Source organism: Scyliorhinus torazame, chromosome 13 (assembly GCF_047496885.1).
Source record: "Scyliorhinus torazame isolate Kashiwa2021f chromosome 13, sScyTor2.1, whole genome shotgun sequence".
NCBI classification, from domain to species: domain Eukaryota; kingdom Metazoa; phylum Chordata; class Chondrichthyes; order Carcharhiniformes; family Scyliorhinidae; genus Scyliorhinus; species Scyliorhinus torazame.
This window is the reverse complement of record NC_092719.1, coordinates 129358300-129383483: the sequence shown is the minus strand read 5'-3', so window position 1 is coordinate 129383483 and position 25184 is coordinate 129358300. Positions and strand designations below refer to the sequence as shown.

The window sequence follows — 25184 nt, the reverse complement described above, 5'->3', positions numbered from 1 at the left end:
CTTGAGACATCATGAAGGGAGCCATATAAATGCAATCTTTCCAGAAGATTTAATTTTCTCAGTTAAAATAAAAATAAAAGTTGCACGTTGACTGATGTGTAAGAATATACCTTTTGATGTGATTGGTCGCATACTGCTGCCGAAATCATAGTTTTATCACTTTTCTGCTTCCAGTTCATTTTGAATGTGCGTTTGGATTATCGAATCTCTTGCCTTCTGTCCATATTCAAGCGGGAGTTTGATGAAAGTAATGCACACCATCAATCAACTGACTCCCCACCTAGCATAGGATCAACATCTCAGGATGGTGCAAGTAATGTTCCAGGTTTGTCAACCGGCTGAGATTAATAAAGATATCACTTATCGTAGCCCTTCCTGAGACCTTAAATTGCTGAAATTCTCAGTATTCTGAAATGTATGATGGATTCTACGTATTCTACAGATTTAATCGATTACCAGGCCATAACTATACATTTTCCAGCAAACTGGCTGGTTTAAATAGGAACTGGGTGTACTAGCGACTAAGTTGTTATCCACTTTGATTTGACAGTGAGCATTAGATTTATCCTATCGGGGCATTAATTTTTTTCATTGCTTTAGTTTGTGTTTTTATCTAAAAGTGTGTGTGTGGAGTATTGGTGGATGCTCTCTAACAAGAAGACCAGATCTCCAATGGAAATGATCTTTGAACCTGGATTATGTTTGATTCTGGAGGTAATGGTGTTGGTATATGCAGATCGCAGGTTGGGAAAAACATATTGAAGAAACATGTCCAGTGATCCTGTGAATATTACCAACTGCAGCTATGGTGTCGTAAGTGGATGGCCTGTGAGTGAAGTGCTGATTGAGCAGTGTGGTTTTACCCTGGATAATGTCAAATATATTTAGTATTGTTAAAATGGCACCCCATTCAGGCAAGTGGAGAGCATGTTATCAACATAGGAGATGGTGAAGAGGCTTTGGTTAGCCACTCATTGGAGAACACCCAAGTGTGCTAGCATTGTTCTACAGCACATTAATAGCCAAGGTTTTGTGTGGAGATAATCTAGTTTTTTAAAAAATATGTTTTATTGAAATTTTTTTCCCAAACAACAATTTTTCCCTTCTTACAAAGCAAACGCAACAATAACAATACAGAAATTTTTTACAATACACAAGTAACAAAACCCCTTTATCTTTGAACTAAACTAAACCCCCCCCCTCCCCCCCCCCCCCTCCTCCTCCCCCTGGGTTGCTGCTGCTGGTCATCTGTCTTACCTCTAACGTTCCCCTAGGTAGTCGAGAAATGGCTGCCACCGCCTGGTGAACCCTTGAGCTGATCCTCTCAGGGCAAACGTTATCTGCTCCAGTTTAATGAACCCCGCTATATCATTTACCCAGGCCTCCAGTCCGGGGGGTTTCGCCTCCTTCCACATGAGTAGGATCCTGCGCCGGGCTACGAGGGACGCAAAGGCCACAACGTCGGCCTCTTTCGCCTCCTGCACTCCCGGCTCTTCTGCAACTCCAAATAGAGCCTGGTTTGACCCGGGCCTTCACCACCCGCGAAATCACTCCCGTCACTCCCTTCCAATACCCTTCCAGTGCCGGGCACGCCCAAAACATATGTGCGTGGTTTGCCGGGCTCCCGCCACACCTCCCACATTTGTCCTCCACTCCAAAGAACCTGCTCAATCTTGCTCCCGTTATGTGTGCTCTATGTAGCACCTTAAATTGAATCAGGCTAAGCCTGGCGCATGAGGAAGAGGAATTTACCCTGCTTAGGCATCAGCCCACATACCCTCCTCTATCTCCTCCCCTAGTTCTTCTTCCCACTTTCCTTTTAGTTCGCCCACCGACTCCTCCCCCTCTTCCCTCATCTCTCGGTAAATCTCTGACACCTTGCCCTCTCCGACCCACACCCCTGAAAGCACCCTGTCCTGTATCCCCTGTGTCGGGAGCAACGGAAATTCCCTCACCTGTTGTCTAGTAAACGCCCTCACCTGCATATATCTCAAGAAATTTCCCCGGGGCAACTTATACTTTTCCTCCAATGCTCCCAAGCTCGCAAAAGTCCCATCTATAAATAAATCTCCCACCCTCCTAATTCCCAACTGGTACCAGCTCTGAAATCCTCCATCCATTCTTCCTGGGGCGAACCTATGGTTGTTCCTGATTGGGGACCCCACCAGGGCTCCCCGCACCCCTCTCTGTCGCCTCCACTGTCCCCAGATATTCAATGTTGCCGCCACCACCGGGTTCGTGGTAAACTTTTTAGGTGAGATCGGTAGCGGCGCCGTCACCAGCGCCTCTAAACTCGTCCCTTTACAGGACTTTCTCTCCAGTCTTTTCCACGCCGCTCCCTCACCCTCCATCATCCATTTACGTATCATTGCCACATGGGCGATTACTATTGGGCCGCCAAAGTTCAGTAGTGCCAATCCTCCTCTGTCCCTACTACGCTGAAGGAACCCCCTCCTTACTCTCGGAACTTTCCCTGCCCACACGAAGCTCGTGATGCTCCTGTCTATTTTATTAAAAAAGGTCTTGGTGATTAGTATAGGGAGACATTGAAATACAAATAAGAACCTCGGGAGGACCATCATCTTAATTGCTTGCACCCAGCCCGCCAGCGATAGAGGCTGCATGTCCCACCTCTTGAAGTCCTCCTCCATTTGTTCTACCAACCGTGTCAGATTAAGTCTGTGCAAGGTTCCCCAGCTCCTAGCGATCTGAATCCCCAGGTATCGGAAGTTTCTTTCCACTTTCCTTAGAGGCAAGCCTTCTATCTCTCTACTCTGGTCCCCTGGATGTATCACAAATAATTCACTCTTCCCCATGTTTAGCCTATACCCCGAGAAATCCCCGAACCCCCTCAAAATTCGCATAACCTCTATCATCCCCCCCCGCTGGGTCCGACACGTATAACAATAGGTCATCCGCGTATAACGAGACTCTGTGTTCTTCTCCCCCTCTAATCACCCCTCTCCATTTCCTGGAGTCTCTCAACGCCATGGCCAGAGGTTCAATTGCCAACGCGAACAACAATGGAGACAGCGGGCATCCCTGTCTTGTTCCCCTATATAGTCGGAAATACTCCGATCTGTGTCGACCTGTAACTACGCTTGCCGTTGGAGTCCCATAAAGAAGTCTAACCCAGCTAATAAACCCGTTCCCAAACCTCCTTAACACTTCCCATAAATACTCCCACTCCACCCTATCAAATGCCTTCTCTGCGTCCATTGCCGCCACTATCTCTGCCTCCCCCTCCACTGGGGGCATCATTATCACTCCTAATAGTAGTCGCACGTTAACATTCAGTTGTCTCCCTTTTACGAACCCTGTCTGGTCTTCGTGCACCACCCCCGGGACACAGTCCTCCATCCTCGATGCCAGTACCTTTGCCAACAATTTGGCGTCCACGTTCAATAATGAAATGGGTCTATAGGACCCGCACTGCAACGGATCTTTATCCCTCTTCAAAATTAACGATATCGTCGCCTCCGACATCGTCGGGGGTAGAGTCCCCCCTTTCCTGGCCTCATTGAACGTCCTCACCATCAACGGGGCCAACAAGTACACATATTTTCTGTAATACTCCACCGGGAACCCGTCTGGTCCTGGGGCCTTCCCTGCTTGCATGCTTCCCAGTCCCTTAATAACCTCGTCCACCCCAATCGGTGCCCCCAGGCCTACCACCCCCCGCTCCTCCACTTTCGGGAACCTCAATTGGTCCAGGAACTGCCGCATTCCCCTCCTCTCCCTCTGGGGGTTGAGACCTATACAGTTCCTCATAGAAGGTCTTGAACACCTCATTTATCTTTCCTGCCCTTCGCCCCGTGTCTCCCCTTTCGTCTCTAATTCCTCCTATCTCCCTCGCTGCTGCCCTCTTTCGCAGTTGATGAGCCAACAGGCGACTAGCCTTTTCCCCATATTCATACCTCCTCCCCTGTGCCTTCCTGCACAATACCTAGGGAAAACTCCCTAGCCCTAGGTCTAAGAAATCGCCATTTATCCACTCCCCCCATTTGGTCCATAAACCCCTTAAGTACCTTGGCAGCTGCCGGCCTTCTTCCGGTCCTTGAGCTGGATCTATCTAGCCCCGGGTCCAGCACCGTATTAAAGTCCCCTCCTAAAATCAAGTTTCCTACCTCCAGGTCCGGTATACGCCCCAGCATCCGTCTCATAAATCCCGCATCGTCCCAGTTTGGGGCATACACATTAACCAACACGACCTCCATTCCCTCCAGCCTGCCACTCACCATTACATATCTACCTCCGCTATCTGCTACAATGTTCTTTGCTTCAAATGCTACCCGTTTCCCCACCAAAATGGCCACCCCTCTATTCTTTGCGTCCAGTCCTGAGTGGAACACCTGTCCCACCCATCCTTTCCTTAGCCTAACTTGGTCCGCCACCTTTAGGTGCGTCTCTTGGAGCATAACCACGTCTGCCCTTAGTCCTTTCAAATGCACGAGCACTCGGGCCCTTTTTATCGGCCCGTTCAGGCCTCTCACGTTCCACGTGATCAGCCTCACTAGGGGGCTACCTGCCCCCCTCCCGTGTCGACTAGCCATTACCTTCTCTAGGCCAGTCCCATATCCCGCCTCCGCGCTCCCGCTCGCTCCCCCAGCGTCGCACACCATCCCCGCCCACCCACTCTTTAGCCATTTCCTTTTGGATTTCCGCAGCAGCAACCCAGTTGTCCCCCTCCCCCTCCCTCCCCCCCTCCCCGCTAAATCTCTTTCTAGCATGATTGCTCCCCCCATATTACTTCCGTAAGTCAGCTGACTTCAACTGACCCCGGCTACTCCTGCTCACTCCTCGACCCCCCCCCCCGTGTGGGGAACTCCCATCCGCCTTGCGCCTGCCTTCCCGCCTTATTCTTTCTGGCGCGGGAACATCCCTTTACCTGACCCGCCTCTTATGGCACAGCTCCCTTTCCCCTCCCCCTCCCCTTCCCCATTCTCCAACTATGTCCCGTCTTTCCCCCCTCACCGGCGCCCACATTTCCCCAATGTCTCCCCCCTTCCCAATTTACTTCTCAATTAACTTCAACCATAACATTAACAATAACATTTCCTGCAGCATCAGTCCCTCAGTTCCGATCCAATTTCTCTTCTTTGATGAAGGTCCATGCTTCCTCCGCCGTCTCGAAATAATGGTGTCTCTCCTGATACGTGACCCATAGTCTTGCCAGCTGCAGCATCCCGAACTTCACCTTCCTTTTATGCAACACCTCTTTGGCTCGGTTGAAGCTCGCCCTCCTTCTCGCCACCTCCGCACTCCAATCCTGGTATACCCGTACCACTGCATTCTCCCATCTGCTACTCCGCACCTTTTTAGCCCATCTCAGGACCTCTTCTCTATCCTTAAGGCGGTAAAATCGCACAATTATCGCCCTGGGTGGTTCTCCCGCTTTTGGTCTTCTCGCCGGAATCCGATTTGCCCACTCCACCTCCAAGGGGCCCGTAGGGGCCTCAGCACCCATCAGTGAGCTCAGCATCGTACTTGCGTACGCTCCACAGTCCACTCCTTCCACACCCTCAGGGAGACCCGGTATCCGAAGGTTCTTCCTTCGCGCTCCATTTTCTAGGGCTTCGATCCTTTCAGTACACTTTTTATGAAGTGCCTCGTGCGTCTGTGTCTTAACCGCCAGGCCCAGGATCTCGTCCTCAATATCTGTCACCTTCTGCTCCACCACACGGAGCTCTGTCTCCTGGGTCTTTAATGTCTCCTTGAGCCCCTCAATTGCCTGTAGCAACGGGGTCAGCACCTCCCTCTTCAGCAGCTCCACGCACCGTCTCACAATTTCATCCTGCTCAGGCCCCCATGTCGCCTGCGCTTTCTCTGCCGCCATCTTGTACTTCTCTCTTTCTGACCCTTTGGTCGACGATTCCTCGCGCTGCAGCCACCGCCGCCGTTTTTTTCCTCCTTCGTTTGGGGGGGACTCCCTTCTCACACACCCCACACCGGGTTGCGTCGTCGAAACATTCCCCGTTGGGGCTCTTAAAAGAGCCCGAAGGTCCGTCGGAGCTGGAGCCGCCGAAGCGTGCGGCTAGCTAGGCATCACCGCAACCGGAAGTCCCTTCAGTGGCCTTGATGAGGTCTTTTCACAGTTGTTCCCTCTGCTGCTAGAATTCACCTTTGATACAGGCCCTCGGGTCAGCTTGCAGCTTTAAGCTTGCCCTTCCCCTGCCTGCATGCTGGAAGAGGCCCTGTTTATCCTGCAGTTGCAGCCAAATCTTTTACTGTTTCTGCTGTGTCTGGCAACCCAGAGACATACCCTTCCTGGGGGACAATGTCGGGGGAATATTGCAGCCTTCTTCCCACACCGGGAAATGTCAAACAAATGCCGTGGGGGCCCTGTAAAAGAGCCCAAAAGTCCGTTCCAAGCAGGAGCTGCCGAATATGCGACCTAGCTCTGCATAGCCGCACCCGGAAGTCCTCGGAGGTAATCTAGTTAATGGACATCATAGTTAGTCACCCAAACATAAAGACTTCACAGCTTATAAAAGAAGTTGAATCTTTTTTTATTTATTCGTGGGATGTGGGTGTCGTTAGTAAAGCAAGCATTTATTGCCCTTCCGAAGGTGATGTTGAGCTGCTACCTTGAACCTCTCCAGTCCATGTGGACATCCACAATGTTGTTATGAAGGGAGTTCCGGGATTTTGACCCAACAACCGTGAAGGAACAGTGAATGTTTCCAATGCTGTGTGCCTGGAGGTGTTCTCCTGCATATGCCACCCTTGTTCTTCTCGGTGGTGGAAATCGAGGGCTTGCAAGGTGCTCGCTGAGTAACGGCGAGTTGCTGCATTTCATCTTGTAGGTGGTGTGCAGTGGAGGGAATGAATGTTTAAGGTTGTGGATGGTGTGCCGATGACCCAGGCTGTGCATAGTGTTTCTTGAGTGTTGTTGGAGCTGCACTCATCCAGGCAAATGGACGGTCTTGCATATCACTCCTGGTTTGTGCCTTGTAAGTGGTAGACATGCTTTGGGGAGTCGGGAGGTGAGTTAACTGCTTTAGAATTTCGAGCCTCTGACCTGCTCTTGTAGTCATGATATTTATGTGGTTTGTCCAGTTCAGTTTCTGGTTAATGGTAACCCACAGGACGTTGATGCTGGGGCATTCAGAGATGGTAATACCATTGAATATCAAGCGGGTTAAATTCTCTCCCATCGAAGATGGTCTTTGCCTGGCACTTGGTGTGGCGTGAATGTTACTTGCCACTTGTCTGCCCAAGCCTGAATATTGTTCAAGTCTTGGTGCATTTGGATATGGACTGCTTCAGTATCTGAGGAGTCGCAAATGGTGCTGAACATTGTGCAATCATCAGCAAACATCCCCACTTCTGACCTTGCGATGAGAGAGGTAGGTCATTGAAGCAGCTGAAAATGGTTGGACCTCAAAGATTACCCTGAGGAACTCTTGTGGCAATGTTCCAACAATACCTTACTTTGTGTCATGTATGACACCAATCAGTGGAGAGTTTTCCCCCTGATTTCCACTGACATTAATTTTATTAGGAATCCTGGATTCCAAACTCAGTCAACCTCCCCTGCCAAGTTCAGCATTTTTGTCCATGTTTGGAGTAAGGCTGCAAAGGTGTCTAGCGCCGAATGGCCCTGGAGGAACCCAAACTGAACATTGGAGAGCAGGTTATTGGTGAGTAAGTGCTGTTTGATAACACTCTCATGACATTTCCATCACTTTACTGATGATCAAGAGTAATTTAATGGGGTGGGCAATTGGCCAGATTGGATTTGTGAGCAGGACGCATGTGGGTAATTATCAATATTGTTGTGTAGATGCCAGTGTTGTAGCTGTCATGGGACAACTTGGCTCGGGATATGACTAGTTCTGGAATCAACAAATGTAGAGCTAGTATTAATGATGATGAAGCTACCGGCTTGTCAAGAAAAAAAACAACCAGTTCGAGGGGAGGAAACCTGCCAACCCTACTTTCATGGCCAATATGTTACTTCAGTCACACTCAAATTTGTTTGACTCTTGATGGCCCTCTGAAAAAGCTTAGCAAGCCTCGCCATTATATCAAACCTTTGCAAAGAACAGCATGATGTAAACTGAAACTCCCTAGCTAATAGAGTTGTGGAAGTGCCTTCACAGCAAGGGTTGCAGTGGTTCAAGAGGGCGGCTCACCACCACCACCTTGGGAGGTGCTGATTTTGTCTGTCTTCCTGGGAATATTTTGTTTAAATTTTGTAAATATTCAAAGTAAATGTTCAATTAAGTCCAGGGAGGGGCAGAGACTTTATGGGGGATGGGTAGCCAAGAAATTCATATGTAATCACTGTGCATGGATTGATGTTAACGGTATAAAGCTCAACTTCAGTAACTTCCCAGCTACTTTCATTTATTCTATTTTTACAGGAACATTAGATTTTGAGCACATTGAAGAGCAGGCCGAAGGAATCTTTGGTGGAAGGCAAGTACTAACATTTAATGGTTTGGTACAATGCGTCTGATGGTAATATAGATGTAGCATTTTGTGTTATTTTCCCTCGCCCATTCCAAAACAAAAAGAGTTAAATATTCGGCAGTAAAGCCCACAACATAGCCACAAGAATGAGCAGTGAAGATGGGTTTGAACTCTGCCCTACTCCATTCATAATTTGAGCTATGTGAGTTGGGACAATGGCATCTCCTTTTTAAAGGGGTCAGAGAAGACACATTTACCACAAAATGCCTAAGCATATGCAGCTATAAAGCAGTATTACCGGCCTGGGCCCACAGTCTATCCCTTTACTAACATGTGTAGGCAGACCACAGATGAGGGATAATTTGCCGAGAGATAACACCAGACAAAGAGAGAGGCACATACCCTGGTGCTAAGACTCTGCAGCCTTCAGTGCAGTTACCAGATGTGGTCAGTGATGCTGTTTCCTGAAATAATATCTCTGACTGGGAATACTAACTGGAAGAGCTGCATGAATACACCATCTGTGTGGGTCTAACTTGCTGTCCATTTTGCTCCACTCCAGGGGCTTTAGCGCAAAATTCTAGGCTGCCACTCCAGTGCTGGGTGGAGGTGTGATGTTGATTCACGTAGGCCTTAAAGCTAGGCACTCTCTGGCCCCACAGTACTATATCAAAAAAGAACAGGGGTGTTTCCTTGGTTAATATTTACTCCTTGACTCATTTCACTAAAACTGAGTCATCACGTTGCCCTTTGTGGACCTTTATTGTACATTGTGTTTCTACATTACAATAGTGACTACGCTTCAAAAGTGCTGGTTTTAATCTACTGTGGGATATTGGCGTGGGGAAAGGCACTATAGGAATGCAAGTTCTTTCATTTCATCGGAAATCGCCAACACTTGTGTCACTTCTATCCTCTACCTTTCTTGAAATACAGTGATGAAAACACTCCGTTAGACCTGGACGATCATGGAGGCAGAACGTTTCTCCGAGTTTTGCTTCATCTCACAATGCACGATTATCCACCTTTGGTATCCGGAGCGCTTCATCTCCTATTTAGACATTTTAGTCAGAGGCAAGAGGTTCTTCAAGCATTTAAACAGGTATCCAAAGACACCTTTTATTAGTGCTGATTGCTGTTGTAAACCCTTTCAATTTTGCAGGTCGCCTTTATGCTCTTGAGGGCTCAGCAAAAGTTGCCAATTACAAGGAAATGCTGTGCTTTTTTCATTTTATTGTCAAGTTTAAGAGAAGCAGGTAATGGGTGTTAATCTTTGTGCACATGTAAATATGGGAGTCGTTCCGACAGAATTCCACATTGGCCCTGCGCCCTGACACTTTGCTTGGGAGCCGCAATCTCACAACTTGAGTCATCTCAAGGACATTCCCACCCCCGTATCTTTCCGTTTGGCATGGAATGGTTTCCTGTCTGATATGTTGCTGCACACCCTCCACTTTTTTGCCTCCCTCCTCTTGGCACGCTGTGGTGTTCTCCTTTCCCAACTGACAGTGGGGGAGGCCCCAAATGGAGGGCACTTTTCCAGGGAGCCCTCTCTTTTCCATCAGTGCCCTGGATTGGAAAATGTTCCTTGCAGCAGTGCCTTGCAGTCATGGGTTAAGATCATTCATGGACACCCAGCCCACATATATTTTCTAAGGCTGGGGGGGTGGGGGGCGGGGGGGAGGTGAGGGTGGCCTGAGTTCCACTTGTACGTAGATTGCCTGACGTTGCACCCCCATTTTAGTTATTTGAAGGGACCGCTCCTCAGCCTTTGGTTGCACTTCAGCCTGATGCTCCTGATCTTTGGTCACCTGGTGCAGAAGGAATTGGGGAGGGAAGAGGGTGTCCTTGTAAGCCTGCTCTTGGGGCCTGGCCAATGCTATCAACAAGTTCATGTAACGGATGGCCAAATGGGTTGCCCGACCCGACTGTCTGCCCCTCTACCCTGGCTACGTTCTCGGCCAGGTGGCCTTGGAAATGAAGCATGGAGAGCCTGCATTCCATGACCAGTGAGCATCACTGGGGCTAGGGAGCATCGTCATTCCTGGAAATTATATTTTAGTTTGATTTGTTAAGTTTCCTTCGGTGTTTTGATTTTTGTTACAATCACCTCCTTCCATTTTTGTTTAATTTATTGATTTTTGTTTTACTTTTTAAAAAAATGTATAACTAGGGGACAGCAGGGAGATTGGTTTGAATGGGGGAAGAGCTGAGAGACTGAACAAGTCAATAAACTCTCTTGATAAAGAAAAGCTCAGTGTCTTAGTTTTGGTTTTCCAACTGCTTGGAGCCTATTACTACCCCCATGGTCATTGCTTAACAATGCACATGTTATACAGTCCAGATAAACAGATTCCTGGGCAGCACAGTGGTTAGCACTGCTGCCTCACAGCGCCAGGGACCCAGGTTCGATTTTGACTTTGGGTGACTGTGGATTTTGCAGTTTCTCCCTGTGTCTGCGTGGGTTTCCTACGGGTGCTCCAGTTTCCCCCCTCAGGCCAAAGATGTGCAGGTTAGGTGGATTGGCCATGCTAAATTGCCCCATAGTGTTAGGTTTGGGATTGTGGGACTAGAATGGGTGCTCTTTCGGAGGGTTGGTGCAGACCTGATCGGCCAAATGGCCTCCTCCTGCACTGCACAGATTCTGATTCTTGTTCAGTCATGCTTTATGCAGAGTGGTGCCCTCAAGGTATAACTAGTTGTTTCTCTAAGGGAGAGATGCCTACATCCTCTTACAGAATATGGCTAATTATAGACGGACAGTGTGAAGAAATTCTTCAATCACAATGACAGCAGATTATACCCATGTCTGTGTGTGTTGTAGTTGACTTGGGAGTGCTTGATGCTGATAACACTGTAAAAATAAAAAGCTTGTTTATTTTGGCAACCAGACTCTTGCCTTTTAAATTCCCCAAATCCACGTCACTTTTTCAAGAATAGAACATGACTCTTCTGCAAGACGAAATGGCTGTAAACTGACATATTATAGTGAAGTTATGTGCTGAAGCTGTACTTGTAGCAAAGCTTCAAGTTTGCCTGGGACATTCCCTTGTGGAAAGCACTGCTGCTCACCCCAATGAGTGGTCTGACTGCCTTCCGTTTAGACATTGTGTCCTTACAGCCCGATTTTCCCATATAACTGGAAAGTTTAACGGCAGGACCCCCATGTAACTTGAACCAGGTGTGGGGCCTAATCCTGATGGGGTGGGACCACTTGCAGCAGGCTCGTTGGTTCAACAATGTTCTGTAATTTATTTTCTTGCTTCATAACTTGCTGGAAGTTTGAGCCGATATTGGAGCGGTTAGAGAAACAAAGACATCCAGGACCTAAGAAAACTGTCGGAGCAGCACTGCATATCCCTAACCAATGAGATTTAAAATTTGAGAAAGAAGACAAGGAGTGAGGAAGAAAGAGCACAAATTAAATTCCAATCAGATTCACAAAGAAAAGCAGAGATATAGACAGACTAGGTTAAGAGAGAAGGAGCCAAAAAGGAAAATGAGGATAAAAATGTAACACTTTTTCAACAGCTTAACAATTTGCTAAGTGCAGGAATGAGATTAAATGGACTAAATTGTGGGACTTCTGGTGGCGTCCATGAAGTGAGCGATCACACATCATCTTTATAATCTTTATTAGTGTCGCAAGTAGGCTTACATTAACACTGCAATGAAGTTACTGTGAAAATCCACTCGTCGCCACTTTCCGACGCCTGTTCGGGTACACTGAGGGAGAACTCAGAATGTCCAATTCACCTGACAAGCATGGTCTTTGGGGACTTGTGGGAGGAAACCGGAGCACCCGGAGAAAACTGACACAGAGACGGGGAGAACGTGCAGACTCAGCACAGACAGTGACCCAAGCCGGGAATCGAACCTCGGTCCTTGACGATGTGAAGCAACAATGCTAACCACTGGACTACCATGCCGCTAAAGAAGATGGCTTCTGTTTGAGGCAGGAAGTATGTGGGCCGGTGAGCGAGATAGTTCAGGTGCGGTGCAAGATGGGGTAGCTGGTGGTGGTCCCGGAGCAGAACAATAAATTATTTGAAAAGTTCTATAAGAGGTTGTATAGGTCGGAACCACCGGGGGAGGAGTGAGAGATGAGGGAATTAGTGGACGGGTTGAAGTACCCGGGTTTGGGGGAAGAGGATAGTGCGGGCTTGGAGGGGCTTGTGGGGGAGCAGGAGGTGAAGGGGAAGATTGGGAGGATGCAATCCGGGAAGGCGGCAGGACCAGACAGGTTCCCAGTTGAATTCTAGAAAAGATTTGGGGATAAGCTGACGCTGCTGATGGTGGGAATATTCGAGGATGCGATAGGCAGGGGTGTCTTGCCACAGACGATGGATGTTGCAGGCTTTGATTTCCCTGCTTCTAAAGAAGGATAAGGACCCAATGGAGTCTGGGTCATATAGGCCTATATCCCTACTGAATGTAGATGCCAAGATATTGACAAAGGTGTTTTTTAATAAATTTAAACTGCCCAATTTCATTCCCAATTAAGGGGCAATTTATCGTTCCCAATCCACCTACCCTGCACATCTTTGGGTTGTGGGGGTGCGACCCATGCTGATGCGGGGAGAATGCACAAACTCCACACGGACAGTGACCCAGGTCCTTGGCGCCGTGAGGCAGCAGTGCTAACCACTGCACAACCGTGCCACCCCTATTGGCAAAGGTTTTGGCGGCAAAATTGGAGTGATGTCTCCCGAAGGTGATTGGGGAGGATCAGACTGGGTTTGTGAAGGAAAGGCATTTGTTTTTGAATGTGAGGAGTTCGCTGAATGGGATCCTGTCCCTGGCGGAGGGAAAGGAGGTGGTGGTGGTGGTGGCACTGGACGCAGAGAAGGTATTTGATTGGGTAGAGTGAGTTTATTTCATGGCCGTATTGGAAAGATTTGGAATCGGGCTGAGGTTCGCGGCGTGGGTATGGCTGTTGAATAAGGAGCCAATGGCGAACGTTCGTGCTAATAATATGAATTTGAGTTACTTTACTCTGCACCAGGGTAGGAGGCAGGGGTGCCCTATATCCTCCCCAGTTTGCACTGGGTATAGAGCCCTTGGCCATCGTGCTCAGGAGCTCGGGGTGGTGGATGGGGATAGTGAGTGATGGGGCGGGGAAGGGGTGGACGTGGAGGGGGTGGACGTTGGAGCATAGGGTAACCATGATGATCTGTTACTGTCGGTTTCGGAACCGAACATGTTGATGGGTTGTATAATGGGGCTGCTTCAGAGATTTGGGATGTTCTCGGAGTATAAATAGAACCTAGGCAAGAGTGAGTATTTCATGGTCTTCCAGCTCGGGGCGGGTTGGGGGCTGCCATTTCATCTGGCGGCAAATCACTTTAGGTATTTGGGGGTGCAGATGGTTTGGGACTGGGGTGGGCTCCGAAGGTATAATTTTACTTGTTTGGTGGGGAAGGTGAAGGCCGATTGTCAAGGTGGGAAAACCTCCCTCTGTCATTTGTGGGTCGGATGCAGGCAGTTACAAAGAATGTGTTACCGCGATTTTTGTTCCTATTTCCGTGCCTGCCGGTCTTCCTACCAAAATCCTTCTTCGGGGGTGGACAAATTGATTGCCTCGTTTATCTGGCGGTGTGGGGGGGGAAGAAGGTGGCCAGGATTAGAGGGGTGGGCGATTGGGCGGAGGGGGGGCTAGGCCTCCCAAACGTACTGTACTAATATTGGGCAGAGAAGGTGGAGATGTGCGGGGCTGGACCAAGGAGTGGAGGAGGCCTATTGGCTTAAATGTGTAGGGGGTCGGGGATGCAGGCGTTGGCACAGGGGCAAGTGTTCAGGTATCTGCACGTTTGAGAATTTATAAGGAAGGTTTCCCCGACTTTCTCGATAGTGCCGGCTTCCTCGTTGCTGGAGGCAGTGCTGTCAGTGAGAGGGCTGGAGAGGGAGGTTGTTTTGCTGATCTACAGGAGGATCCTGGAGGAGGACAGGATGTCTATAGAGGGGATTAAGGTGGTGGGAGGAGGAGCTGGAGGGGGTGATGGAAGAGGGACTGTGGTGTGAGTTGCTGCAGAGGGTAAATGCCTCAGCCATGTGTGTGAGGCTGGGGCTGATACAGTTGAAAGTCATACATCAGGCGCACCTCACAAAATCGAGGATGAGCTGGCTGTTTGAGGGGATGGAGGATGTCTGTGAGCCATGTGGGAGGGGCCCTGCGAACCCCATTCATTTGTTTTGATCCTGCCTGAAGCGGCAAAGGTTTTGGTGGGAGGTATTTAGCGCAATCTCGGGATCTTGCATAAGGGTGTGGAGCCCGGTCCCCAAGAAGCCATTTTCGGGGTGTCAGACTGGCCTGAGTTCCAGGTGGGGGCAGATGTTTTGGCCTTTGTCTTGCTGATCGTTCTTAGGCGGGACTTGTTGGGATGGAGATCAGTGCCTCCACCCTGTGCCTGGGCGTGGCAAGGTGACCTGCTGGAGTTTTTGACCCTGGTGAAGGTGATGTTTGAGTTGAAGGTGGCCAAAGAAGGGTTCTACAAGTCTTGGTTTGTTATACACTTTCGGGAGTTGGTTGCTGTTGAATGCTAAGGGGAGAGGGGGTATGTGGGCTTGGGAGGGGGTACTGTTTTCTTTTATATATTGTTGGGGTTGTTTAGTTTCTGTTTCTCTTTTGTGTGGCAAAAATGTTGAAAGTGCAGCGAATGAAAATACTTTATTAAAAAAAAAAGAAAGGTAACAAGCCTCTGGTAATTAAGTTTTCTTCGTCTGGGATGGGGATGGTGGGGGATCGTCCATCTTGGGAGGGTCTGGAGCCTAGGTGAGGTGGGGCCCTGTCAGACTTTCTTGCCGGGGGACATGGCTGATCATAGTAGGAGGGGGGACCTAGAAGCCCCCACTCAGGCAGTAACATCGAACGTAAAGGGATTAAATAGGCCAGTTAAAAGATCCTGGGTGTTTACCCATCTAAAAAGTTTGAAGACGGACGTTGTTTTCTTGCAGGAATCAGACCAGGCTGAAGGGGTGGGTGGACAGGTGTTCCAATTGAGCTTTAACTTGAGGGCAAGGGGGACCGCGGTGCTGATCAATAGGGGGTGGCTTTTTCGGTGGGTAATATTTTGGTGGACATGAGAGAAATGTGACGGTGAGCAGGGTGTTGGCGAGTGCTCCAGTTGTCTTGGTGAATGTATACACACCGAACTGGGAGGATACGGATTTTATCAAGAGGGCGTTGAGGCCATCCCCGACCTGGACTCCTGTCAGTTGATAATGGGGGGGACTTTAAAATGTGTGCTTGATCCGAGACTAGATGGGTCATGCCCCACACATTATCCTAGAAGCTGTAAGTTCCAGTTTTGTTTTGGTGGCGGGGCGGGGGTGGGGGGCATTACTGTGTCACGTGACTCTCGTCCGTTGCTGAATGCGATTTTGTCTCACTCAGAAGGCAGCAACTCTCCAGAAGGATGATGTACATCCTTAGCTGCACAAAACCCGTTGGCCTTCAGGGGATATTTGGTGTGGCAAAAGTCTTGCTGGCTTTTCCGAGCTCTCCCTTCACACTCATTCACTTAACATGGTAAATCGTGGCAGAATCACAAAGTGGCCCTGCTCTTTTTTTTATTTGCCCCTATCTGTTCTATTGGGGGTTGCAAAATATTGAATTGCTGGATCTCTTGTGATCCTCAGGTCCAGCTGCTTGTTACGAGCCAGGATGTGGAAAACTACAAACAGATTAAAGCCGACCTAGACCAGCTGAGGCTGCTGGTGGAGAAGTCGGAGCTGTGGGTTTACAAGGGCCATGCCCATGATGAGTCGATGGAAGTAGGGGAGAATTCAACTGGTGGCAGTGAATTGAAGAAGAAGAAAGAGGTACAATGTATTCCCTTTGACAGGACATGCAAAAGAACCTGTGTAATTTGTCAAGCCAATCAGCTGAAGGTCACAGGCACACAATTGGCAGACTACGGTGCAGCGTTAATAGGAATTAATTGTGTCTCAGGCTTTTGTTTGCTCAGCCCATTCGAGGAACTGTGTGGAGGAGAATTCATGTTGCGGGAGAGGTTAGGAGAGATCGGGAGAGAGTACACTACTGCTTCTTGCAATGGCTTGGAATCACGGTTGAAAGCTGGTGATTCCAAACAAACTTGTTGGACTTTAACCTGATGTTGTAAGACCTGTTAATGTGCCCACCCCAGTCCAACGCCGGCATCTCCACATCATGGCTTCTTGCTCCTAACACATCCATCGAGAGTAAACGGAAGTACTTGAAGAAAAGAATAAATTAGGGTTAAAGAAGAAGCATTTTGTTCCATTTATTCACTTCCGACTTTATTTCCGTTTTAACCATCATCCTGGCATTAAAAGTTAATTGCTGAGATGTTTTAAAAGACTGTCGGAAATGGATTATCGTATACTTGTCATTGACGTGTTTTTCATAGAATTTACAGTGCAGAAGGAGGCCATTCGGCCCATCGAGTCTGCACCGGCTCTTTGAAAGAGCACCCTACCCAAGCCCACATCTCCACCCTATCCCCATAACCCAGTAACCCCACCCAACACTAAGGGTAATTTTGAACACTAAGGGCAATTTATCATGGCCAATCCACCTAACCTGCACATCTTTGGACTGTGGGAGGAAACCGGAGCACCCGGAGGAAACCCACGCGCACACGGGGAGAACATGCAAACTCCGCACAGACAGTGAACCAAGCCGGGAATCGAACCTGGGACCCTGGAGCTGTGAAACAATTGTGCTATCCACAATGCTACCGTGCTGCCCATTGGTGGGAGAGGCCAATGTGATTCAGAATGTTCTTAAAAGGCTGAACAAGTCAGTTAACAGTGAACCCTCACTCGGTTTTCTAAAACTTCACGCTAAAATGTTTAAGAACAGTGTTGCTATTCTTTAAGTGAAGAGATATTGTGTTGTGCAAATGCACAGATACGCCTGTGTGTTTATTTTCCCACACAGGGTGACTTTGCAAAAGGTCAGATTGCCAGCTCTGATGTGGTACCCACGATTGAAAGCACCAGCAGCAAGAACTATAGAGTCATAAAGGAGGTGAGGCCTCTGGCTTCTGCTGCATGCACAATCATTGTTTGGGCTGCAAGATTCTTTCTTTGAAGAGCATCTGCATTTTGTCTTTTGTAGGTTTTGATCCGACTCAGCAAGCTGTGTGTGCAAGAAAGCTCGTCTGTGAGGAAAAGCCGCAAGCAGCAGCAAAGGTTACTGAGGAATATGGGGGCTCACACCGTGGTCCTCGACCTTCTGCAGATTCCTTATGAAAAGGTACTGCCTAGTCTAAAGTGTCATGTGAACACCATGTTGCAGAGTATTAAAAAAGTACTTGAAGGAAAGAATAAATTTGGATTGAAGAAGGATTGTTTGCTTACATTTATTAACTTCAGATTTAATCTCTGTTTTAGCCACTATTCTGGGTGTTAAACTTCAATTGCTAATTTGTTTAAAATGACTGTCAGAAGCGGGTTATCTCAAGATCAGCCGTCTGAACCTGTGTATCATTGTGGAAATACACTCTGGTGATTGCGATCTGTCATTGAGTGGCTTAATTCTTCAAATTCTCAAGACCCAAAGCAAACCAACATGGTCACCAATGAGAGGACCCTTTGCCACATGGATCCTTTAAGCAGAGTATGTAACACACTCTTAACTGCTCTTAGAACTGGTTCTGAGAGTCACTCAGTTGTATCAAACTGCAATGCAAAACAATAAGAGTAAAAGCAGACAGATCATCCAGTGTCAACCTCAATGTCAAACACAACAAAGGCACACCCAGCCCTGTCATCCCTGCCTCCTCACCAACATCCGATAGCTGATGGCAAAATTGGGAGAGGTGTCCCACAATTGAGCAACAACCTCGCTCAGTCATACACACAGGATCATGACTTACAGCCCATGTTCCAGATGCCGGACAGTGGTATGCAATTGAGAGGGAGTGGCACTGGGAGTCTTCAACATTTGATTCTGGGCCTCGTGAGGTTTCATGGCATCAAGTCAAATATGAGTCAGGAAACCTCCTGCTGATTACCACCTATGATGCTTCATTGCAGACATAAGAGTGCTGCTCCTTCTGGGACAGCAGTGGGAAGCAGCACAGAGGGTGGAAGGGCACAGAATATATTCTGGGTGGGGTCGTCAATGTCCAGAACCAAGAGTGGCTCAATCAGTTTAATCTGACTGAGTTGTGAAGGATGCACCAGGGGGCATAGGTTTAAGGTCCGTAGGGCAAAGTTTACAGGAGATGTGCGAGGCAGGTTTTTTTGCACAGAAGCTGGTGAGTCCCTGGAACGCATTGCCAGGGGAGGTTGTGGAAGCAGATACGTTAACGGCGTTCAAAAGGCTTCTTGACAAATATTTGGATAGCATGGGTATAGAGGGATACAGCACAAGGAAGTGCTGAGGGTTTTGGCAAAGGTGCTATCATGACCGGTACAGGCTTGGAGGGCTGAGAGGCCTGTTCCTGTGCTGTATTGTTCTTTGTTCTTTCATACTTTGCTCCAGGAGTGATTCCCCACACAAATGGGGATATGGTATATTAAACTTTATTACTAACCGCATTATCAACTTTAGCATCATAAAGAAAATAGCTTACCCATTAAACAATGCTTAATAGAATGAAACAATAAATCCTAATTGCTATCTTTTATCGCCACTCAAGCAAAACCCATTTCAGGTTTTAAGAAATCGACTTTTTAATACGGTTAGCAGACCCAGGAATACTTACTTTGTAGAGATCCCTTTTAAAAAAAACTGGGTGAAGAGCGAGAAATCTGGTCAGGAAACAGCCTGCAGATTCTTGCCTGTTTCAGAGTACTGTTTAACCTGTCGGCCTTGGAGAAATTGCTTGTGTCCTGTTCACAGGCCAGATCTTTAACTCCCTGTTTTGAGAGAAGCTGCTCCTGTTTACAGGCAGATCTAAACTCACTGTTTTGAGGGCAGCTGCTGTTCTATCCACACCTTAAACTGAAAATTGTACACCTGACTGCTTCAGCCCCCGGCTCCTCCTATTAACTACATTATCTTATGGGCAGCACGGTGGCGCAGTGGTTAGCATTGCTGCCTATGGTGCGGAGGACCCGGGTTCAATCCCGGCCCCAGGTCACTGTGGAGTTTACACATTCTCCCCGTGCCTGCATGGGTTTCATCCCCACAACCCAAAGATGTGCAGGTTAGGTGGATTGGCCACACTAAATTGCCCCTTAATTAGGCAAAAAAAATAATTGGGTACTCTAAAGTTATTTTTGAGTAATGTATCTCTAAAATACATATCTTACTAAGCTAAACACAATGTCTCTAATTATCTACTCCCCAGGGGACCTAATATATATTGCTCGCTTTCTATGAATCTTTTGAAATAAAAGATTATAAGGAATGTAAGACAGGCTAATGCCTGTTGTATGCAATTTAACGAAGTAACAGTCTAACCATTGAGGGTTCTCAGTGGAGTGCAGTTACACTGCTTGTTTCCGTCAAAACTGAGTAACCACTTTTCTGTTGTCCGCTTTAGGCTGAAGATATCCGAATGCAAGAGATCATGAAACTGGCACACAAGTTTCTGCAGAATTTCTGCGCTGGCAATCCACAGAATCAAGCCCTCCTCCACAAGCACATAAACCTCTTCCTTACTCCAGGGGTAAGAGCTCTTCTTGGAATCTATTCAACTTCCAGTTTCAGCGGTTGGCATCTGTGTATTAACAGAAGGGCTGTCTATTGAATTTGAGTTTGTTCATTGATGTGGTGTGGACCAGTCAGGTTGATGTCCCTCTTCACATCATGTTTGTTTGACCATCAGTGCTGTTCTGAAGCGGAATCTCAGACCACTCTGCCAGGACCTTCAGACCAGGTCATGGGTCAACCTGAGGCCTTGACAAAATACAGCATTGGTTGTAGAGCCAACAACGCTCTTTGGTCTTGTGGTCCCTGTGCTTGGATTGGAAGCCTTCGTTCTGGCTAGTCAATATTCAGTGATTGTCTCTACAAGGACACGAGTGTAGAAGCAAAGTCAGAATACGACTGAGTATGGAAGTAAGCTTGTCTCGGTGCAATAACTTACCAGCACTCATTGTCCCCCAGGCCAAGTTAGTTTCTGGGAGGAGATCACTCATTTGAATGAGGGGTGACTTGTGGTGTGAGGGTGTTGGGAAGAGATGTCCCCTTAAAATTAAAGTATTTTTTCCAATGGTGGCCGAGTTGCGACCGACTGTATCACAACAATAGGTGACTTTGAGTAAGAAAGCTGTTCTTAACTGCATTCCCAACTAAGTAGGTAATTTCTATTTGGACAGATAAAATCATTAAATTTGTCTGCTTTGAAGTTTATTCTATTTATTCAGCTTATTTGTGACATAAAAGCAAGAGAGAACTGGCTGCAATTTTTATACATTCACATGTCCATTATCGCATCATGAAAGGAAGATAGAACTCCGTACGAACAGAGATGTTCCTGGTTGTATTGTTCCAGATTGTAGTTAACATTTGCATTATGCGTTATCAAAATGGTGAAGGGAAACTTAGTGCGTTATATAAACCTCCACAACTTAACTAACCATCTGTGCACTGTTATCGCAGCATTTTAATAGCTGCGTGCCTAACGGCTTTAGTTAGCACATCTCAATCAACTGTCTAAGACAAATCGCTCTATGTAATATGTAATGTTTTAAACAAGCATTTTCCTTGTTCATTGGGGTTTGATATGACCTTTGATTTTCCTTCTAAAATCTCCATTAAACATGGATGATGAACAAGATTGAATCCAGTGCTGGACTCCTGAGCTGTCATTTGTTTAGAAACGTGCTGTGTCGGCACATTCGCTCGGGCCACTTCCTCCAAATTGCTTTGAGTGTAGCATTCAAAATTAATTATATCTCCATTCACATTTAATTCTGGTCTCTGAGGCAGGAGGCAAAGTCAGATTGGCCATCACTTGGCTGTCATTTCTTTCTTTCTCTCTCTCTAACTGTAGTTCGTTACCCTTTTTGATGCCTGAACTTTCAATGGGACATCTGGATCATAGATCACTGAGATTGAATTTGGTCGCCATTTCTGGTCTGTCATCCGAGAGACACCAGAATGTAAAATGAAGTTGGAGTTTGTTGTGTAAACCCCTCGAGTTGCCTGATCCACCATTCAAGCAGGTCATGGCTGAACATTCAGCACCAACTCCACATTCCTGCCCACAATCCCCATACCCTGAGATTCCCTTTTATGGTCAAAGATCTCTTGATGTCATTCTTGAATACCGTCACCAATTGAACATCCTTTACTCCTGCATCAGAGAAGAGCAGGGCACCAGAGGAGTTGTGAAACCTAACGTAACTTCTCACATTTATGCCTTGCATGAAATGTTTTAGGATGACGGGGAGAGATGTTGGAGGAGCTTAATCGAGTATCCACTGCTTGCGCTTCAAAATGTTGTCCTAATTATGAAGAGGGGATTTCTCTAACCCCCCCCCCCCCCAGGAAGTGAATTCCACTTCAGCTATTCCGAGTATTTCGAGGGGAAATCTGTAATTCTAATAAATCTTTAATGTGCATTTTCTGCTCTTTCTCAATACTCAGAAATTTACCAGATCCTCTTCTTTTTTTTTTAGCTAATACTTTAAAAAGCTGAACTACTGCCCCCCCAAGTAAAACTCTCGGTGAAACTGCCTGTGGTTTGTGTCTTGAGCACGCTGACGTGGGGATTTTCCAGAAATTTCTCCAGATTGTCATTGGCGGCTGTTGGCAGGATTTGCAGATTGATACTCGACCTGTTTGGCCATATCATGATATCATGAGCTCCCCTTGTGTGACCATCAAGTCCTGGAGTGGAACTTGAACCTTTCTGGAATATTGAGTTGGCATTAGAAAATAGCAAACAAGCTGGCTTATGGAGCAATATGAGATAAGACTGTAGATGAGGTTAAAGCCCAACTGTCCCTTTAAATTAGCCTTTGCCAGTTGAAAAAAGGGAGCGTGTTCAAACCAGAGTTTTTTAGGATTGATATCAGGAATTTCTTCTTACACTGATCAACATATTAAATAATGTTCCAGGTAGAGTAGTGGGGGTGGGGGGAGCACTGAAGAGTCCTGGAGCTATTTAAGAAGCAATTGGTTCCTCAGTCAGGGGTCTTTTGGCACAGTGGAGCCTCTCAAGTCAAAAACCCCAGGTTCAAATCCCACTCACAGTCTTGAACACAGAAGGTAAGTTCCTGATGCAGCCAAATGAGTTGATTATCATTTGACAAATCCTTCCAACACCCGCCAGTGGCAGGCAGGAAAACATCCTGGTCGGCCATGTGGCAGAAAGAAAATTGGAGCGCCCCCCCATTAAGAAGCTTTGTTGTTCCAGATCTTGGAGGCTGTGACTATGCAGCACATCTTCATGAACAATTACCAGCTCTGCAGTGAGATAAATGAGCGGGTGGTGCAGCACTTTGTCCATTGTATTGAGACACATGGCCGCAACGTCCAGTATCTCAAGTTTCTGCAGACCATTGTGAAGGCTGAAGGGAAGTTTATCAAGAAGTGTCAGGACATGGTGATGGCTGAGGTAAGTTATGCTGGTCAAATATTATTAGCCCTATTTCGAAAGCATGGGAGGTGGTGGCGCATTGGTGTTGTCACCGGGCTAGTAATCCAGAGGCCTGGACTGAAGCACTGGGGTAGGGGTTCAAATTCCGCCATGGCAGCTGGTATGAAGCTCGTCTCACTCGTGGTAATCATGACAACTATTGAGAATTGCTATTTTAAAAAAAAACAAAAAAGCATCTGGTTCACAATGTCCTTCAGCGAAGGAAATCTGCCATCCTTACTCATTCTGGCCTACTTAATACCTCCAGACCCGAGGCAATGTGGCTGGCTCTTACTGCCCTCTGAATTGGTCTCACAAGCCTCTCCGTTCAAGGACAGTTAGGGATGGGCAACAAATGCTGGCCGTGCTATAAATGCTCTCATCCTGTGAAACAAAAATTTGAAAACATAGTTGAGCAAGCTGCAGACTCTGATAAGGAAGCCTCTGAATTATAATCTAGTATTATGGGTGCAGCAGATGTACCTGCACACCAGGCCTCGGCCAGTTAAGGTGATCAGGTGCCACGCACTGACTTTCCCGTTTTGAACTCAGGTGCTGCCCAAGGAGCCCAGCTATCAAACCCAAAACCATTTCAATTCAAAAGGACAGGGACAGCAGACACATGGGAATACCGCTACCTGGACATTCTCCTCCAAGCCCCCACCACCCTGACTTGGAAATATATAAGCCGTTCCTTCACTGTCGCTGGGACAAGATCCTGGAACTCCTTCACTAACAGCACTGTGGATGTACCTACACCACATGGACTGCAGTAGTTCAAGAAGACAGCCCGCTGCCACTTCCTTGAGGGCAATTGGGAATGAACAATGAAAGCTGGCATAGCCAGCGAAGCCTAGATCCCTCGAATGAATAAAAAGTGAAATTGTAGCCTGTGTCGCCCAGTGCACTCATCGCCCAAGGAGAAGCCCCTGTCTTGCTCGACAACCCCTGCCAAGAAAAAGAGTAGCTCAACAAGTGTTGCTGATTTGTTGTGTGCCGAGCAGGGAATTAAGAGAGGAATTTAAGGGCCAGTAGCTAGAGTACAAAGATTTAATTGGCAAAAGAACCCAGAGAGGGAATTAAGCTGTGAGTTGTTGTGATCTGGTGTGTGTATCTAGAGCAATAAAAGCTGAAGAGATGTACACACTCAAAACATTAACCCTTTTTCTCTTTCCATGGATGCTGCCAGAGCTGTTGCGTTTTTCCAGCACTTTCTGATTCAGAGAGACCTCCAAGGAGTGGCGTGGGTTTCCTATGCACCTTGTCTCAGCTGTTCACCGCGTCTGGCCTGGCAAAAGAAGGAAACGGCATTGCAAAGAGGGGGCAAATAAAAAATGGGCGTTCTTCTTAAATTTAAAAGTTTATTTCCATTTGGCTTGTCTACTTGTAGGGATGAGGGAAGTCGAGGCTGAAAATTGAATAATTTCTCCACCGGGTGGCAGCATCGGGCACTCGCCAAGTGCAACACATGCTCGCCAGGTGCAGTGTTGTGCTGTCTTAATGCCATCCTTAAAAGCAATGGTTCTCAATCCCAACTGTATCATTGAGTGGTGAAACCATGAGCTCAATTTTGCACAGGACAACTATTCAATTCACCACTAGGCAACTCCTAAATGCCAATGTTAGTGAACCCATTGACTTGCTCCTAAACCGGTGTTTAATTATATTTTCTAATACAGCCCCAGTCACTTACATAGTTTGCAATACTATTAATGACCATTTTATTTGAACTATTGCACTTCTGCAGCTTGTGAATGCTGGGGAAGATGTTCTGATTTTCTACAATGATCGAGCCTCGTTCCAGACCCTGGTACAGATGATGCGCTCTGAGCGTGATCGGATGGATGAGAACAGCCCTCTCATGTACCATATCCACTTGGTGGAACTGCTGGCAGTTTGCACCGAGGGCAAGAACGTCTACACTGAGATTAAATGCAACTCCCTCTTGCCCCTGGATGACATTGTGAGAGTATCGACCCATGAAGACTGCATACCTGAAGTGAGTGGGCTTTTTGGGTTCATCTCATTGAAAATATTCCTCTTTAGTTTTAAATAAAAAAAGTTTAAAATCACCCATCTTACCTAATTGTCCGATTTGTTACATTTAATCTAAGTTCTGACTGATCTAGCCTACCCTATATATCTCATCGCCCTAATCTATCCTATTTTATCTAATCTGTTTTTATCTCTTGTCTGGATTAGTGCAGTTTATTTGAACGACCTGTAATAGGAATTGCGGTA

The 25184-nt window shown here is 47.2% G+C and overlaps 1 protein-coding gene across 5 annotated transcripts in view; it reads left to right on the top strand.

Annotated features, from left to right (window-relative positions):
* itpr1b (inositol 1,4,5-trisphosphate receptor, type 1b) overlaps nucleotides 1-25184 on the top strand; it is a 731378-nt gene that overhangs the window by 304981 nt on the left and 401213 nt on the right. For 4 of the 5 annotated variants that reach the window (XM_072472138.1, XM_072472139.1, XM_072472136.1 and 1 more), the window contains exons 24-32: nucleotides 175-325; nucleotides 8370-8424; nucleotides 9355-9520; nucleotides 16057-16239; nucleotides 17342-17431; nucleotides 17522-17659; nucleotides 19899-20024; nucleotides 22722-22922; nucleotides 24691-24942. In XM_072472138.1, coding sequence (XP_072328239.1) covers nucleotides 175-325; nucleotides 8370-8424; nucleotides 9355-9520; nucleotides 16057-16239; nucleotides 17342-17431; nucleotides 17522-17659; nucleotides 19899-20024; nucleotides 22722-22922; nucleotides 24691-24942 — 1362 coding nt within the window. The remainder of the gene's footprint in view (nucleotides 1-174; nucleotides 326-8369; nucleotides 8425-9354; nucleotides 9521-16056; nucleotides 16240-17341; nucleotides 17432-17521; nucleotides 17660-19898; nucleotides 20025-22721; nucleotides 22923-24690; nucleotides 24943-25184) is intronic. The other variant, XM_072472140.1, reaches the window with a different exon arrangement.